A 19,151-nucleotide genomic window follows, 5' to 3' on the forward strand; every position below is an offset into this window, starting at 1 on the left:
CCAGAAAACACACAACTCCCCTTCCAACTCACCTGCCACGATAAGACGTCCTCTCCAACCCATTGTGCCGAACAAGCCGCTTTGTCTTGGGTCCCAAAACTCCCCCTATATACAGGTGAAGGAGAGATTTCCCCAAGTAAAGGGGATGTTTCCCAACGAGAACCTGAGGAGAGGAATGAACGGTTGAGCAAGAAAAAGAGAAGAAAAGAACGGTTTGTTCTTAAGACAGAAGAGCTTACCCAACGGCAGGAAGGAAAGGTGTCAACATCCCCAGAAACTCCCCTGAATCCATCTGTTCAGCAAGATGCATCTATGCTGTCCAATGAATGCAGAGTTTGACACCCCCTTAACCGCCGTGGATGGGATTTGTAGTTTCAAGGGGCACCAATGTTCTTCGGCAGGGAAGGCACAAGACCTTGTGGAACTACAACTCTCTTGATCCCATCTTTGTCAAAGGAATGGTTGATGTCATGAAATGTTTAACTCATTGTTTCAATGTAAGTGTGTGTTTGCTTCAGTAAGCGATCCAGTACAGAAGTAGTTAATCGCATAGAGTAATGATTTACTGCCTAGAGGGAAAAGGAATGTGACTTCCGCTTTTGCCTGCATAGAAGGAAATGTGTCACAGATAGTGGAATTTGGGACTTTTCGTGTCAGGAGCAACCAGAGTTGCTTCTGGAGTGAGAGAATTGGCCGTCTCCAAGGACGTTGCCCAGGGGACGCCCAGATGTTTTGATGTTTTTACCATCCTTGTGGGAGGCTTCTCTCGTGTTCCCGCATGGAGCTGGAGCTGAAAGAGGGAGCTCATCCAGGCTCTCCCCGGGTGGGATTCGAACCTGGCAGCTTTCAAGTCAGCAACCCAACCTTCAAGTCACAAGGCTTTTATCCCCTAGGCCACCGGAGGCTCCTTCTTTACTCATAAGAGTTTTTGTCATTGCCATCAATCTTTCTGTTAGAGAAACATGTGTCCGAGCAGCTCCGGCTGCTATTTGTGTATATACAGTAGAGTCTCACTTATCCAACATTCACTTATCCAACGTTCTGGATTATCCAACACATTTTTGTAGTCAATGTTTTCAATAATAAATACAGGAAAATAATACAAGTAATAATAAATAGAGTAAAATAATAAATGCAATAATAATAATAATATTAAGATCAGAGTGAAAAAATAAATGTATTAATAATAATAAAATAGAGTAAAATAAATGTAATATAGTAGAGTCTCACTTATCCAAGACTCGCTTATCCAAGGTACTGGATTATCCAAGGCATTTTTGTAGTCAATGTTTTCAATATATCGTGATATTTTGGTGCTAAATTCGTAAATACAATAATTACTACATAGCATTAATGTGTAATGAACTACTTTTTTGTCAAATTTGTTGTATAACATGATGTTTTGGTGCTTAATTTGTAAAATCATAACCTAATTTGGTATTTAATAGGCTTCTCCTTAATCCCTCCTTATTATCCAACATATTCGCTTATCCAACGTTCTGCCGGCCCGTTTATGTTGGATAAGTGAGACTCTACTGTACCTGTAAATAAAGGCTACTTACCGCTGGGATCGGCAGACACCTATGCAGTCTTATTTGTTCATGCTACTAAGCAGATGCTGAGTTGTCAAAAGGACGGGAGAATTGAGACGGACGTATAGATGTAGTACAATATGGTAATTTATTGCCAGTATTGTGCTATGCTAATAATATAATATTGTATGTAAATTTAATTTGCAAGCTGCTCTGAGTCCCTTTCGGGGTGAGAAGGGTGGGATATAATTGTATTAAATAAATAAATAAATAAATAAATAAATAAATAAATAAATAGAAAATTTAGGTACCACTTATATGTGGGGAGGCTAATTTATGACACCATACGAATCATTCAGCTGCCATTGGAATGAGGAAGTTGCCGTCGCAGTGGATGATGAAGTAGCTGCTCCCCCTGTGGCCGGAATCAAGCATACCCTCAGGAAGCTGGAGAAGGTTTAAATTGCCTCTGCGTCTGTCTCTGTCTCTGTTCTATATTTATATGGCGTTGAATGTTTGCATTGTATGTGTACAATGTGATCCGCCCTGAGTCCCCTTCGGGGTGAGAAAGAAGGGCGGAATATAAATATAAATACTGTAAATAAAGGCCATCCAATGCAACCCTCTTCTGTCATAAAGGAAGACACCATCCAAACCCTGCCAACAGATGGTCATCCATTCTCTGTTTATAATAATTCCCATTCTGTAGGAAAGGAAACACCCAGCATCCTTCGCTGTTGACCATGTGGCTGCTGGGAGCAGTATTCCAAAAGTATCTGGGGAGAAGGTTTCAAAATCATCAACCTGCCAAATATCTACGGCCATGGCTCAGATCAACCGCGAGGTGTCACCAAAGCTATTTCTAACCCAGACCAGGTTTGCCAGCTTGTGGGCCTTCAAGTTGCTTATGGAGATCCAAAGGTGAACCTGTCACAAGGTTTTCTCGGAAAGATTTGTTCAGAACAATTGCCTAGAACAGGGGTCCTCAAACTTTTAAAGCAGAGGGCCGGTCCACAATCCTTTAGACTGTGGAGGGGCCGAATTATCATTTGAAAAAAAAAACCGAACAAATTCCTATGCACACTGCACATGTCTTATTTGTAGTGCAAAACAACAACAGTAATGAAAGAACGATACAATACAGTAGAGTCTCACTTATCCAAGCCTCACTTATCCAAGCTTCTGGATAATCCAAGCCATTTTTGTAGTCAATATTTTCAATATATCATGATATTTTGGTGCTAAATTAGTAAATACAGTAATTACAACATAACATTACTACATACTGAACTACTTTTTCTGTCAAATTTGTCATATAACATGATGTTTTGGTGCTTAATTTGTAAAATCATAACCTAATTTGATGTTTAATAGGCTTTTCCTTGATCCCTCCTTATTATCCAAGATATTCGCTTATCCAAGCTTCTGCCGGCCCGTTTAGCTTGGATAAGTGAGACTCTACTGTATTTAAAAATGAAAACAATTTTAACCAACATAAACCTATCAGGATTTCAATGGGAAATGTGGGCCTACTTCTGGCAAATGAGATAGTCAAGTTAATTAGGATTGTTGTTGTTGTTGTGTGCCTTCAAGTCATTTCAGACTTTGGGCGAGCCTAAGTCTAAAATTATTTATTTATTCATTTACTACATTTATATCCCGCCCTTCTCACCCCGAAGGGGACTCAGAGCAGCTGTACATACAATATATTATATTATTAGCATAGTAGAATATTAGCATTATATATTACTCTATTGAACTATACCACTATACTGTAATATTATATGTAATATAGAATTAATATTAGTATATGGTATTGTTATTAGTATTATATTGTATAACATTATATTATTATCAATATTATATGTATATACAATATATTATATTATTTAAAATGATATAAAATATTATATTATAAAACTGAGTGTGGGGGCCAGGTAAATGGCCTCGGAGGGCCGCATCCGGCCCCCGGGCCATAGTTTGGGGACCCCTGGCCTAGAACAATAATGTATGTGTATATACACTCTTGTAAAACTCCCAAGGTTTCTACAACTCTATATTAGAGTAATTCTAATATGTCAATTGTCAATTGTACTAAAGATATTCAGTCTCCAAAATAACAGTTTCTATGTTCAAAGGAATTCTTCGTTTGATTCGCAACGCCAAGAACTGGTGCACAACAAGGTTGTTCCCCTTGTTTTGTTATCACTTCCTCTGGTACTGTGTCTGTTTTAGTTTTATTGTGCTTAGTATGCTAGATAAAGGAGTAAAAATAACATACACAATAGATATATTGGATTTTTAACCATATGTTTTATATTTTTATATTGTTTTAATTGGATTTTTATTGCTATGTTTTAATTATGTGTAGGCATCGAATTGTTGCCAGTTGTGTACGCCACCCTGAGTCCCTTCGGGTGAGAAGGGCGAGATATAAATGTTGGAAATAAATAAATAAATAAATAAATATACTAGCTGTGCCCGGCCATGCGTTGCTGTAGCGAAGTATGGTGGTATGGGAAATAAAGTATTGAGGAATTGGTGGTAGTTAAGTTAAAGGGTCCCCTGGGCTAAGTGGGTTGCTAGGAGACCAAGTGAGCAGAGCTTAGCCTTCTAACTGGCAGCAATTGGATAAAAACAATTATTCCTCTCCCTCTAATTAGGACTTTATTTTTCTTTTCTTTTTGTTGTATCAACCTAGAGGCATGGATGAGGGGTTGTGCTGTCAATTTTCGAGGTTGTAGGGTGTTTACTTTTGTTGTTTTGTCCGCTGCCGTGATGCCATCACTCTTTTATATATATAGATATATGAAACTCCCATATTAACATTGCTAAGAAAAAGGTTTGTTTAAAAATGGTAAAAAACTAGTAAAAAGCACGCTTCTCTACTTACATTCTTATTAGTAGCTCTGGCTCTGTTTAAAGTGGAGTTCTATAATGAGCAAATGAAAGAGTTCCATGATGCCTCTTAAGTAAGGTTACATGTTACAGAAAACAGGTGTATTCAATTCTAGCAAGGAAGGATATATATATCTGTGGAAAGTCCAAGGTGAGAGAAGAACTCTTTGTCAGTTGGAGGTCAGTGCGAATGTTGTAGTTAATTACCTTGATTAGCATTGAATAGCTTCATCTCACCTCTGCAGGAGTCTCCCGTAGACCATGCAGCTCTGGCCAAGTCTCCATAGGGACCACCAAATGCAGCATTGGCCAAACACGAGTCAAAGAACATGAAAGGCACGGCAGACTAACTCAACCAGAGAAATCAGCCATAGCAGAGCCCTTGATGAACCAACCTGGACACAGTATATTATCTAAGAACACAGAAATGCTTGACCACTCCAACAACTATCATATCAGACTACACAGAGAAGCCATTGAAATCCACAAGCATGTGGACAACCTCAACAGAAAGGAGGAAACCATGAAAATGAACAAAATCTGGCCACCAGTATTAAAAAAAAAAACTCCAAAATCAGAACAATAAATAAGAAGCAACACTCTGAAAACAGAGGAGTTCCAGACATGAATCAACCAGGGGCAGCTAATGACTCTGAACAAAGGATGCCCCCAGGCAGGAAGAAGCCAGGAGATGAAGCCATTCAATGCTAATTAAGGTGATTAACTACAACATTCACACTGGCCTCCAATTGACAAAGAGTTCTTGGGCATGTTTACGGCTCGACCACTGGCGCTTGCCATAACCTGCAATGTCATTGGAGGGAGAGACTTTGTTGCACCTCAGGTTAGCCTCACCTTGCTAAAGACACCAAGCCACACACAGGAAGTAGTCTTTTGCATGTTTTCAAACTGCTAGGTTGGCAGAAGCTGGGGCTAATAGCTGGAGCTCACCCCGCTCCCTGGATTCAAGCAGCTGACATTTCTGTCAGCTATTTCAGTTCAGCAGTTTAACTTTCTGTGCCACTGGGGGCTCAACGTAATATCCCAAAATAACCCCACATATTAAAACAATTTGTAACAGGACATCTATAAATTAAATAAAACTTAATCTATCAAAAATTATATCTAACATAATACATCCACATTAATTTACAGAAGCCAACAAAAGTTCACTGAGACATGTGAGTTGATTATGTGGCAGTGTTGTTAACTGGGCTGACGTTATCTGGCCAAGTCTGATACAAAATTAGTTTTCAGTCAGAGGTCTAGTAGCGGTCTCCCATCATCTAATCCTCCTCTGCCGCACCTCAGGTTAGCCTCACCTTGCCAAAGGCACTAAGCCACACACAGGAAGTAGTCTTTTGTAGTTTATTTAGAAAACAGGCAAAAGATAGTTCATAAAAGGGCAAAAGTTCCGTTCCAAAAGAGAGGTACAAAACCAAGGCTGTAAGCAATAAGTCCATAGAAACATAGAGCATAAAACAAGGTTATTTCCATAGAAGCCAAAAGTCCCAGAAGCCAGAATATATCCACGAGATATTACAGGAAAGCAAAACTTGGCACAGGGAAACAGACTTGCTTCTAGATCAAATGATGGAATTGCATTGACAGAGAGCTCTCTGTTTTAAAAGCATGACATAAAGGTGTTCCGTTGCCCTTTGAACTCTTGTTTATTGGCTATGTGAAGGCTTCTCCACAACCCTCTAAATTCCAGTCTCGTAGCCCAATCGAGATCTCCAGAATCAAGGCCACTGAGCTCATTATCAGGCGGCAAAGCGCTATCCTCCCTTTCCACTCCCTGCACCTGAAATTCCTCATTAGAAACAGCATCATGATTTATTCCCATGGGAACAACTCCCTGCTCCTATAATTCCCAGAATCAGAGTCATTCTCAAATTCATCCTGAATCCCATCATTATGCACATACAACCCAGAATCTTCATCAGAGGCATGCAAAGGCACTTCAGAATCACACAAAGGCAAAGGCTGAGCCACAACATACTCCTCTCTAATTTTGCTTTATTTATTTATTTGCGACATTTATATACCGCCCTTCTTTCTCACCCCGAAGGGGACTCAGGGCGGTTTACAAGTATATATACATACACTATATTATATTATACAACTATATTGCAATATTGTTAGTAATATTGCATGTAATATAAATATACAATTATAATAGTGAATTATAATTATTACATTGTATTACAACATAATATTATTATTATTAATATTATATATATTCATTTGTGTGTGTGTGCGCGTGTGTGCATGTGTATACACATACACACACATATACATATATACACACACAAACACACACACACACACACACACAAAGCATGTTACTGGTGGGAGGGGCCTTCAGCTGGAGCAAGGAGACAAGATGGAGACTATCCTCCCTTTCCACTCCCTGCACCTGAAATGCCTCGTTAGAAACAACATCATGATTTATTCCCATGGGAACAGCTCCCTGCTCTTCATTTCCCACAACTGGAACGCTCCGATAATTCCCAGCATCAGAGTCATCCTCAAATTCATCCCGAATCCCATCATTATGCACAAGAAGTGACAAGTGGAGTGCCATAAGCAGGGCTCCGTCCTGGGCCCGGTTCTGTTCAACATCTTTATTAACGACTTAGACGAAGGGTCAGAAGGCACGATCATCAAGTTTGCAGACGACACCAAACTGGGAGGGAGAGCTAACACTCCAGAAGACAGGAGCAGAATTCAAAACGATCTTGACAGACTAGAGAGATGATTGGCCGAAACTAACACAATGAAGTTCAACAGGGACAAATGCAAGATACTTCACTTCGGCAGAAAAAATGGGAATCAAAGATACAGAATGGGGGACGATGCCTGGCTTGACAGCAGTGTGTGCGAAAAAGACCTTGGAGTCCTCGTGGGGAGGAAGGGGAACATGAGCCAGGAATGTGATGCGGCTGCTAAAAAAGCCAATGGGATTCTGTCCTGCATCAATAGGGGAATAGCGTCTAGATCCAGGGAAGTCCTGCTCCCCTCTATTCTGCCTTGGTCAGGCCACTTTACCTGGAATCACACTGTGTCCAATTCTGGGCATCGCAGTTGAAGGGAGATGTTGACAAGCTGGAAAGCGTCCAGAGGAGGGCGACTAAAATGATCAAAGGTCTGGAGAACAAGAATCCCTATGAGGAGCGGCTTAAAGAGCTGGGCATGTTTAGCCTGCAGAAGAGAAGGCTGAGAGGAGACATGATAGCCATGGACAAATACGTGAAGGGAAGTCCTAGGGAGGAGGGAGGGAGCTTGTTTTCTGCTGCCCTGCAGACTAGGACGCAAGGGAACAAGGGCTTCAAACTACAGGAAAGGAGATTCCACCTGAACATCAGGAAGAACTTCCTCACTGTGAGAAGGGCTGTTCACCAGTGGAACTCTCTCCCCGGGGCCGTGGTGGAGGCTCCTTCTTTGGAGGCTTTTAAGCAGAGGCTGGATGGCCATCTGTCGGGGGTGCTTTGAATGCGATTTCCTGCTTCTTAGCAGGGGGTTGGACTGGATGGCCCATGTGGTCTCTTCCAACTCTACTATTCTATGATTCTATGATTCTATGAATATAACCCAGAATCTTCATCAGAGTCACACAAAGACAAAGGCTGAGCCACAACAGCCTTTGGTGTCTCCTGCGTAGTGGAAGCCGGAGCTATTTGTGGAAGTGTAAGGGGATGCTGAGAGTGGCAGTCCAAAAAGTCCCCTCTCCTCAGGCCCTGTAAACTTGATCCCACAGCCTTTGGGTGGAAAGAGGCACACAAGCCAGCCCTTGCGTGTCTTTTGCCTTGAAGTCGCCTCCCCAAAGAAAACCCTAGACATTTCCTGGAGCTTTCTGAGTCAAGAAACCCTCTGGGGCGGTTTTGCCAGGAGAGCTTCCCTTTTAGAAAAGGGAAATGCTTTGCTCTGTGCACAAAACACATTTCCTGCTCATTTCGTTTGGATCCAGGCTGGCCTTAAAGGCATAAGAGCATCCCTGCTCTGCGGATAATGCACAATATCTATAGTAATACAGAACAATAATGTATGTGTATATACTCTCTTGTAAAACTCCCAAGAAATGTACCATATATACTCGAAGATAAGCCGAGATTTTCAGGCCTTGTTTATGAGCTGAAAAAGCCTCCCTCGGTTTATAATTGGGTGAAGGTCAAGGCTGGCAACGGAAAATACAGAAAACAGAAAAATACAGGCAAGATAATGAAAAGAACGAATTGGGACAATCTTCAGGACTATCTGGATAATTTGGGAAAATGAAGATTACGAGAGACAATTTTACTACTTTTTTTCTTTAGTAAGAAAAAATATTATTGAATAATAAGAAAATATTATCTAAGAATATGGAATGGAAGTCACCTTTTTTTTGGTGGGGGTATATTTTTGTAGATTGTAGACTTTTATCTTTCTTTTTTCCCTACTTTTCTATACCTTGGTTGTTCTCACTCTTTCAATGTAGTATAAAAAAATTAATAAAATTCTTTTTTTAAAAAAAGGCTGGCAATGGAGTCTGCAGGCTATTGCATGCAATATGTGATCTATTTTTCTCTTCTCCTCCCTTATCATTGTGTTTTCTTTTGCCCAGCCTCCCTCGCTCTTAATCAAGGGAATATTTTGCAAAGAAAGACACCCTTGCAAGTCAGGAAGAAGAAAAATATATATTCATTAATCTTATGAAAGCATTTTCCCCTGAATATTTGTTAAACTGTCTTACAGATAAATAGGCATTAACCCCTTGCAAGCTTTTGCCATCTCTATGTACCTTTATATGTGTACATATCTATATACATTAATTTTATATATGAATTTGCCCTCATATGTTTGCAGGTCTTTGCAAATCCTTTATACATATAGATCCATGTAACTATGTATCTGTAGCCATAAATTTACATTATTTTTATATATGAATTTACCCTCATATGTTTGCAAGTCTCTGCAAATATCTATATAAAGAGAGATGTCTGGATAGATATGAATATATTCTTACATATAGGGCTTGCAAATATTACAGGGGGGAAATGAATACACAAATATCTATAGACATGTCTAGATAGATATGAATATATATATATATGGCTTGCAAATATTGTAGGGGAAATGCACACACACACACACACACACACACACACACAAAGATGGATTTGCAAACGTTGTTGATACCATATTGTTTTTGTTGCCCCTACTTTTTCCACTTATAGAGCTAGTTTGTTTTTCTTTGAAATACGGTAAATATTCAAAAACATTTAACCTACTGATGCCTCGATTAATGAAATGAAATTTTATTGGTATCTATTTTTATTTTGAAATTTACTCATAGCTGCTGCATTTCCCACCCTTGGCTTATACTCGAGTCAATAAGCTATCCCAATTTTTTTTGTGGTAAAATTAGGTGCCTCGGCTTATATTCAGGTCGGCTTATACTCGAGTATATACGGTACATTATTGTTCTGTTTCCCGGTCAGTTGGCAACCCCACACTTGGTTCTAGCTTGGAAAGAATCCTTGTAGGTCCTTGGATTTGGTTTAGAAGGAATCCTGATTGATCCTTTATGTCTTTGTTCAAATTGTGGATTGGGCAGGATCTCCTTTGCCAAGCCCTTCCTGGCAAAAGGCGTCGGATCCTGGAGCGGGACTTTCCGAGCCTCTGGGTTCTTGGAAACCAAAGTGGGTGGAAACCATTGCAAGACCTGCCCGCCTTCCCTTATTGCCCTCCCACCATTGGAATGACTGGAAAGAGGATTGATCCTGGCCCTTTGAACACAACAGCTCCCAGAATCCCCAACCAGCATGGCCAGTGACATCTCTAGACTCTACTGTCCACCAAAGCTGACTTTTCCCAAACCAAATAAATCAGGAATTGCAAATATGTTTCCAAAAGCTGCATTGGATTCAAAGACTTCAAACTTGTAGCAAAGAAACTTCATGAAATATTACATTCCTGTTCTTCTTCCTACTGGTTGTATGTTACAAGCCCCTACATTGTAGCATTAACGCAAGAGTTTTGCACCATTTTAACTACTACGGCTCAATGTATTGGAATAATGGGAGTTGTAGTTTCACCAAGGATGCATCTCTGCTGTTCAATGCATGTTATTTAACACTTGAGCTGTCATGGCTAATTGCTATGGAATAATAGGAGTTGTAGTTTCACTAAGGTTGCATCTCCACTGTCGAATGCATGCAATGTAACACTTGGAACTGCCATGGCTCAATGCTATGGAATAATGGGAGTTGTAGTTTCACAAAGGATGCATCTCCACTGTCAAATTAATGCAATTTAATGCTTGAACTGCTGTGGCGCAATGCTATGGAATAATGGGAGTTGTAGTTTCACTAAAGCTGTATCTCCACTGTGGAATGCATGCAATTTAACACTTGGAACTGCCATGGCTCAGTGCTATGGAAGAATGGGAGTTGTAGTTTCACTAAGGGTGAATTTCCACTGTCGAAGGGATGCAATTTAACACTTGGATCTGCTTAGGCTCAATTCTATAGAATAATGGGAGTTATAGTTTCACTAAGGGTGCATCTCCACTTTCGAATGCATGCAGTTTAACACTTGGAACTGCCATGGCTCAGTGCTATGGAATAATGGGAGTTGTAGTTTCACTAAGGCTGCATTTCCACTGTCAAATTAATGCAATTTAATGCTTGAACTGCTGTGGCTCAATGCTATGGAATAATGGGAGTTGTAGTTTCACTAAGGGTGCATCTCCACTTTCGAATGCATGCAGTTTAACACTTGGAACTGCCATGGCTCAATGCTATGGAATAATGGGAGTTGTAGTTTCACTAAGGCTGCATTTCCACTGTCAAATTAATGCAATTTAATGCTTGAACTGCTGTGGCTCAATGCTATGGAATAATGGGAGTTGTAGTTTCACTAAAGCTGCATCTCCACTGTGGAGTGCATGCAATCTAACACTTGGAATTGCCATGGCTCAGTGGTATGGAATAATGGGAGTTGTAGTTTCATTAAGGCTGCATCTCCACTGTCAAATTAATGCAATTTAATGCTTGAACTGCTGTGGCTTAATGCTTAATGGGAGTTGTAGTTTCACTAAGGGTGCATCCCCATGGACGAATACATGCAATTTAAGACTTGGATCTGCTTAGGCTCAATTCTATAGAATAATGGGAGTTATAGTTTCACAAAAGGTGCATCTCCACTGTGGAGTGCATGCAATTTAACACTTGGATCTGCCATGGCTCCGTGCTATGGAATAATGGGAGTTTTAGTTTCACTAAGGCTGCATCTCCACTGTCGAATGCATGCAATTTAACACTTGGAACTGCCATGGCTCAGTGACATGGAGTAATGGGAGTTGTAGTTTCACTAAGGGTGCATCCCCATGGACGAATGCATGCAATTTAACACTTGGATCTACTTAGACTCAATTCTATAGAATACTGGGAGTTATAGTTTCACTAAAGGTGCATCTCCACTGTGGAATGCATGCAATTTAACACTTGGAACTGCCATGGCTCAGTGCTATGGAATAATGGAAGATGTAGTTTGATGAAACAACAACACTCTTTGGCAGAGAAGGCCTTGGGACACTACAACTCCCAGAATCCTATGGCATTGAGCTGTGGAGCACAAGTGGTGCCAAACTGCACTCAACCGACAGTGTAGACGTGTCCTTTTGTGGGAAGGGGGAAGAGCCGCTTTTCCCAAGCTCTGATTCAGACGAGGCTGGACTGTTTCTGACCCCGATGGACTGGGAAGGGCCGCAAAATGAGAAATTGGTCTCTTGACTGCTGAGTCACAGCCTGAAGTGGCTTTGATTTCGCACTCGGTCCCGCCTCATTGCCTGGGTGGGGCTGCCCCACGCTCTTTCCCCGCCTGAGGCAAAGGGCATGCATTTCAGTGCTAATCAAACCTCCTTCTTTGGAGGCTTGTAAACAGAGGCTGGATGGCTATCTGTTGGGAGTGCTTTGAATGTGATTTTCCTGCTTCTTGGCAGAAATGCGGTTGGACTAGATGGCTCACAAGGTCTCGTCCAATTCTAGGATTCTATGAGCCATGGCCGTTCAAGCGGTATCAAACTGCATTAATTAATCGGTGTCCATTTTCCGATTGGTTGCACCTTGTTTTGTTAATTTTTTGTTATAACCACAGGGTTTGCCCCATTCCAAATCTTCCACGATTTTGTAGCACTTTACCAACTACCTCATGTTTACAAAACTCGCTTAGCGCACTTTTTCCCAGTTCGTTTTCATGATCCTACTGTTGTATTTTAATATGCTTTTTGCTAATGTTTTTGCTATCTTTATAGGTTTTATTTAGTGTTTTAGGGTTTTAGGGCTTTAGGGCTTTAGGGTTTGAGGGTTTTATTTAGGGCTTTAGGGCTTTAGGGTTTTAAGGTTTCAGGGTTTTAGGGTTTCAGGGTTTTAGGGTTTTAGGGTTTTATTTAGGGTTTTAGGGCTTTAGGGTTTTTAGGGTTTTAATTTTAAAGAGCTAGTTTTAATTTTTGAATAAGTTTTATTATTTATTTATTTACAGCATTTATATTCTGCCCTTCTCACCTTGAACGGGGCTCGGGGCAGATCACATTACACACATAGACAAACATTCAATCCCTTTTAATATAGAACAAAGACAAACAAACATAGGCTCCGAGCGGGCCTCGAACTCATGACCTCCTGGTCAGAGTGATTCATTGCAGCTGGTTGCAGCTGGCTTGCTCTCCAGCCTGCGCCACAGCCCGGGCCCAATGTTTATATTGGAAAGTGTTTATAAAGGTTGTACATTACTGATGTCATGGCCTATGGCTAGTACAATAAACAATTCAATTCAAAAAAATTTTTAGATAGTTTGTAGTTGTGTTTCTTCCTCATCTTCCCTTCAAGTGGCCTTTGGACCTCAATGTTGCTCCCGCTCCCCAATTAACCCTGTGTCACTCAACCTGCTGCTATTGCCTCCATTGACCGCCAGGGGCGCTCTTCCACCCTCCTCAGCGACCTCGCTTGCCCTTTGGGCGAGTTCTGGGGGAATCCCACTTTTTCTCCCTCCTCGACCCCCCCTCCTTTGTGCTGCAAACGTCACTGCGTCCTTCCTGCCAGCCTCCTTCCTGCCAGCTTCCCCCTTTTCTGGAGCTCGGCTGTTCTTCTTCCAAGCAAGAAAACCCAACCGAGAAGAGGTCCCTTTTCTGCTATGGAAGCTTGAGAGTTGTAGAGCCGGGAGCAGGGCCGGCCCAAGGTAATTTTCAAGTGTAGGCGAACAGAATTTGGTGCCCCCCCCCCACCAATCACTGAAAAATAAAAGCATTGGATAAGCGAAAATATTGGATAATAAGGAGGGATTAAGGAAAAGCCTAAATAAAGAACAACACTCTGAAAACAGGGGAAATCCAGACAGGAAACAATCAGGGCCAGCTAACACCTCCCAACCAAGGATGCCCCCAGGGAGGAAGCAGCCAGGCTTTGAATCTGCAAGGCCATTAAATGCTAATCAAGCTGGCCAATTGCAACATTCACACTAGCCTCAAACAGACAAGAGCTCCTTCTCCCACCCTGGACTTTCCTGCTGCTGCTCAGTCGTTTAGTCGTCTCCGACCTCCTGGACCAGTCCAGGCCAGAGCTCCCTGTCGGCCGTCACCGTCCCCAGTTCCTTCAAGGTCGAGCCAGTCACTTCAAGGATCCCGTCCATCCATCTCGCCCTTGGTCGGCCTCTCTTCCTTTTTCCTTCCATTTTCCCCAGCATCGTGATCTTCTCCAAGCTTTCCTGTCTCCTCATGATGTGGCCAAAATACTTCATCTTTGCCTCTAATATCCTTCCCTCCAGTGAGCAGCCACTGGGCATTATTTCCTGGAGGATGGACTGGGTGGATCTTCTTGCCAAGGTCCAAGGCACGCTCAGGATTTTCCTCCAGCACCAGAGTTCAAAAGCGTCTATTTTCCTTCGCTCGGCCTTCCTTATGGTCCAGCTCTCGCATCCATAGGTTACTATGGGGAAGACCATTGCTTTGACTATGCGGACTTTCATTGCCAGTGTGATGTCTCTGCTCTTCACTATTTTGTCCAGGTTGGCCATTGCTCTCCTCCCAAGAAGGAAACGTCTTCTGATTTCCTGGCTGCAGGAATCTTCACTCCTAGAAATACAAAGTCTGTCACTGTCTCCATGTTCTCTTCCTCTGTTTGCCAGTTATCAATAGGTGTCGTTGCCATGATCATGGTTTTCTTGATGTTTAACTGCAACCCAGCTTTTGCACTTTCTTCTTTCTTCCACCTTGGTGAGAAGGCTCCTCAGCTCTTCCTCGCTTTCGGCCATCAGAGTAGTATCAACTGCATACCTGAGGTTGTTCATGTTTCTTCCAGCAGTTTTAACTCCGGCCTTGGATTCGTCAAGCCCCGCACATACGTTGCATGATGTGTTCAAGTTGAATCGGGAGGGTGAGAGGATGCAGCCTTGATGTCCACACTCCTTTCCCAATCTTGAACCGGTCTCCTGTTCCGTGGTCTGTTCTGACTGTTGGGATTCATCCTGGACTACTCAAGTCTAGATGTAGTCAGATAGATGATAGAGTTAGATTGAGGGAATCCTTTCCCTGTTTCCAAAGCATGCCTAGACAGGCTTTACTGTGTTTTACTCTATCCTGTGTACGTCACATCCCTTACTTTGAAGTTAGTAGAAATGTGAATCTCCAGGGACACTAACTTCCCATTGGTCAGAATGTATTTTATGGCCCCAATAAACTGGACCATGAGGTCGAACCATTTTGGTTCCCTTTTTCCTCCCTTTGTTCTTCAAGCTAACAAGAAGCATCTTGCCATCTCTCCTGGCAAGATGTAACTATGTAGATGTTTGTTATTTTTCCTTTCTTATTTTTCCTTAGAAACCAGTCTATAGTAGCCTAGACAGCTCTCAAGCCTTTCTATCTATAATGGAGTTCTTTTTACCTGAATAAATACTTTTTGAACTTTTATTGAGACTCTGCACTCCATTGCAATCCTAAAGGCTTCTCTTGCTCGCCAGTGTAAGTAACTTTTGCATTTGAAAGCTTTGCTTTTGCTACTCTGCTGATTTTTGGTGGAATCTCCCCCAGAGAGGGTTAAATTGAGTCTAACCGCTCAGAGATGACCACAACACTGACTGTGGCTACTTGGTCTTTATACAGATTTCTCAGGAGACAGACAAGGTGACTTGGTCTCCCCAGACCACCAAGAACATGCCACAGTTTGTTATGGTCCACACCAGGGGTCCCCAAACTTTTTAAACAGGGGGCCAATTCACGATCCTTCGGACTGTTGGAGGGCCGGACTATAGTTGGCCACCGAGCAATAAATAATAATAACAACAACAACAACAACAATAAAAAAGGTTAGAAGAGACCCTTTGGGCCATTGAGTCCAATCCCCTTCTGCCTTTGCGCACCAAAAGCACAAGCAAAGCACCCCTGACAGATGGCCACCCAGCCTCAGTGTTAATAATAATAGTAACAACAACAACAACAACAACAACAACAACAACAACAACAACAATAAAAATAAAAAAGAGGGTTGGAAGAGACCCTTTGGGCCATTTAGTCCAACACCCTTCTGCTTCTGCGCACCAAAAGCACAAGCAAAGTATCCCTGACAGATGGCCACCCAGCCTCAATGTTAATAATAATAATAATAATAATAATAATAATAATAAAAGATCTCAGCCGGCATTTGAAAACAATAGACATTGACAAAATTACGATCTGCCAACTGCAAAAGGCCACCCTACTGGGATCTGCACGCATCATCCGAAAATACATCACACAGTCCTAGACACTTGGGAAGTGTTGGACTTGTGATTTTGTGATACGAAATCCAGCATATCTATCTTGTTTGCTGTGTCATAATAAAATAATAATAATAATAATAAAGGGTTGTAAGAGAAGAAGAGACCCCTTGGGTCATTTAGCCCAACCCCCTTTTGCTCTTGTGCCATGGGGGCCGGATAAATGGCTTCGATGGGCCGCATTCGGCCCCCGGGCCTTAGTTTGGGGACCCCTGGTCCACACAGTCGAAGGATTTAGAATAGTCAATAAAGCAGAAATAGATGTTTTTCTGAAATTCCCTGGCTAGGCTGTGCGTAAAAGAAGGCTCCTTCGCCCGTGCGTAAAAGCAGGGCGCATTTGGCAGTTTGGCAAGGCGAAGATGGAAGCGCCTCCTCCCTTTCGGTGGGGCAGAAAAAAAGTGGGGTTCCATCCTCTCTCTTCTCTTCCCTCTTCTCTCCACAAAGATGTTGGGAAGGTCCGGGAAGAGCCCGAAAAAAGGCGTCGTTGGGCACCTGATTGTGGTGCGTAAAAGCCAGGCGAGTTTCGCGGCGCGTCAAAAGGCTTCCTTCCCTCTTTGGTTTCTTTGGGGAGGAAAGAAGGACGCTTCCCCCTCCCTTCGACTTGGGGGTGGAGCTGGGGTTCCCCTTCCTTCCCCCACCCCCTCCTTTCCAGGATAGACAAAAGGGAATCCGGGAAAATGACCGAAAAAAAGGGGGGGAAGCGCGAAACTGTGCTGTGCGTAAAACCAAAGCGCATTTGTCTTGTGCGTCAAACAGGACTCGCTTTGGCACGGTCGGCGGTGGGTTGCCTGGACTGGGGAGGGAGGAAGCGGGGATCCGGGACTCCCCCGAGGAAAGGGGGGGGGGTGGGACCCAAAGGGGAGGAGCTACTAGAAGGGGAGGAGTCCATGGAAGGGGAGGAGAAGAGAAGCGGCTGAGAAAGTCCCGCGGCTTCAGCTGAGGAGTCGGGGAAGTCCCGGCGGCTGCTTCTCTTGCTTTGCTCTGCTTCCTTCCTTCCTTCCTTCCTTCCTTCTTGGCCCGACCCACTCGCGACCTGCGTGGGTTTACTGGCGAGGGTGGGCTTTCCTCTTCTCTTCTTCCTCCCTCCTTGGCAAAGAGACGGAAGCGGCATGAAAGAGAAAGCGGAGAGGATGAGCTGGCGAGGCGGGCGCGGGTGGGGCCGCCGGGCGGAACTCCCTTCCTAGGAGCCCACGCCAGGCCAGGAAGGAGCCGAGGCTTCGGGAGAAAGAAGAAGAGGAAGAGGAGGAAGAAGAAGAAGGTGTTTCCAGCCTCCGGGGGTTTCAGGAGTCTGGGGATCCGATGGCCGGGGAGCTGCCGGTGGACCTGACGTGGAGGAAAAGCGGCGAAGGAGACGAGGAGGAGAGACGCGCCCCCAAAGCCCAGACCTGCCTGCCCCTCCGGAAGCGGCGCTACGCCCAAGGGGAGCCCGAGGGGGAGGCACGGGGCCCCCCGGCCGGGCAGGTGCCCAAGAGGGAGGAGGGCCACGGAGGGCGCTGGGCCCACGGCACCCACGGGCTCCACGGACCCTTCCTGACCCTCGGATACCCGCGCCTGCCCCACGCCTACTACCCCGGTGAGCACGCCCCTTGGCCCCCTTGCCAGCCCTGCCGCTCCCAGCAGCCCCTGGACCCTGGTGCGGGGAGGGTCGAGGCTGCGGTCCAAAGGGATCTCCAGAATAGGGAGATAGAGGAGGATATGAGTCCTGCCAACCTAGCAGTTCCAAAGCATGACAATGTGAGTAGATCAATAGGTACTGCTCTGGTGGGAACGTAACAGTGCTCCATGCAGTCATGCCATTGGCCACATGACCTTGGAGGTGTCTACGGACAACACCAGCTCTTCGGCTTAGAAATGGAGATGAGCACCAACCTCCCGAGTGTGAGTAGATCAATAGGTACCGCTCCAGCGAGAAGGTAACGGCACTCCATGCAGTCATGTCATTGGCCACATGACCTTGGAGGTGTCTACAGACAACGCCGGCTCTTCGGCTTAGAAAAGGAGATGAGCACCAACCCCCAGAGTGTGAGTAGATCAATAGGTACTACTCCAGCGGGAAGGTAACAGCGCTCCATACAGTCATGCCATTGGCCACATGACCTTGGAGGTGTCTACAGACACCGCCGGCTCTTCGGCTTAGAAATGGAGATGAGCACCAACCCCCAGAGTGTGAGTAGATCAATAGGTACTGCTCCAGTGGGAAGGTAACAGCGCTCCATACAGTCATGCCATTGGCCACATGACCTTGGAGGTGTCTACAGACAACGCCGGCTCTTCGGCTTAGAAATGGAGATGAGCACTAAGCCCCAGAGTGTGAGTAGATCAATAGGTACTGCTCCAACGGGAAGGTAACGGCACTCCATGCTGTCATGCCATTGGCCACATGACCTTGGAGGTGTCTACGGACAACACCGGCTCTTTGGCTTAGAAATGGAGTTGAGCACCAACCCCCAGTGTGTGAGTAGATCAATAGGTACTGCTCCAACGGGAAGGTAACGGCGCTCCATGCAGTCATGCCAGTGGCCACATGACCTAGGAGGTATCTGCAGACAACACCGGCTCTTCGGCTTGTGCAGTCCGAATGCACTTTTCCCATTAGGGCCAAACCCATAACATCGTTTTATTTATTTATTTATTACAATATATAGTAATATAGGTATATATAGGTATATATAGGTATATATAATATGTATATAGGTATATATAATATGGTATATATGGATATGGCTGTGAACGTTATATCTATCAATCTAGTAAACATATTGATTTGGGTTGGGCCCTAATTGGAGAAGTTCTGGCACAGACATGGGCAAACTTCGGCCCTCCAGGTGTTTTGGACTTCAACTCCCACAATTCCTAACAGCCTACCCAGGCCCTTTCCACACAGCTGAATAGAATCCCATGTTTTCTGCTTTGAGCTGGAATACATATAAA

General features: G+C 43.7%; 2 protein-coding genes across 2 annotated transcripts in view; one reads left to right on the top strand and one right to left on the bottom strand.

Annotated features, from left to right (window-relative positions):
* Nucleotides 1-19,151, bottom strand: part of LOC103281276 (carcinoembryonic antigen-related cell adhesion molecule 16) — a 45,071-nt gene that overhangs the window by 6,455 nt on the left and 19,465 nt on the right. The window contains exon 2 of the mRNA XM_062962397.1: nt 33-163. Coding sequence (XP_062818467.1) covers nt 33-63 — 31 coding nt within the window. The 5' untranslated portion in view covers nt 64-163. The remainder of the gene's footprint in view (nt 1-32; nt 164-19,151) is intronic.
* The window catches only part of bcl3 (BCL3 transcription coactivator), a 34,919-nt gene continuing 32,881 nt past the window's right edge, over nt 17,114-19,151 (top strand). Inside the window, exon 1 of the mRNA XM_062962396.1 lies at nt 17,114-17,793. Coding sequence (XP_062818466.1) covers nt 17,520-17,793 — 274 coding nt within the window. The 5' untranslated portion in view covers nt 17,114-17,519. The remainder of the gene's footprint in view (nt 17,794-19,151) is intronic.

This window comes from Anolis carolinensis, unplaced genomic scaffold (genome assembly GCF_035594765.1).
Source record: "Anolis carolinensis isolate JA03-04 unplaced genomic scaffold, rAnoCar3.1.pri scaffold_10, whole genome shotgun sequence".
Classification (NCBI taxonomy): Eukaryota; Metazoa; Chordata; class Lepidosauria; order Squamata; family Dactyloidae; genus Anolis; species Anolis carolinensis.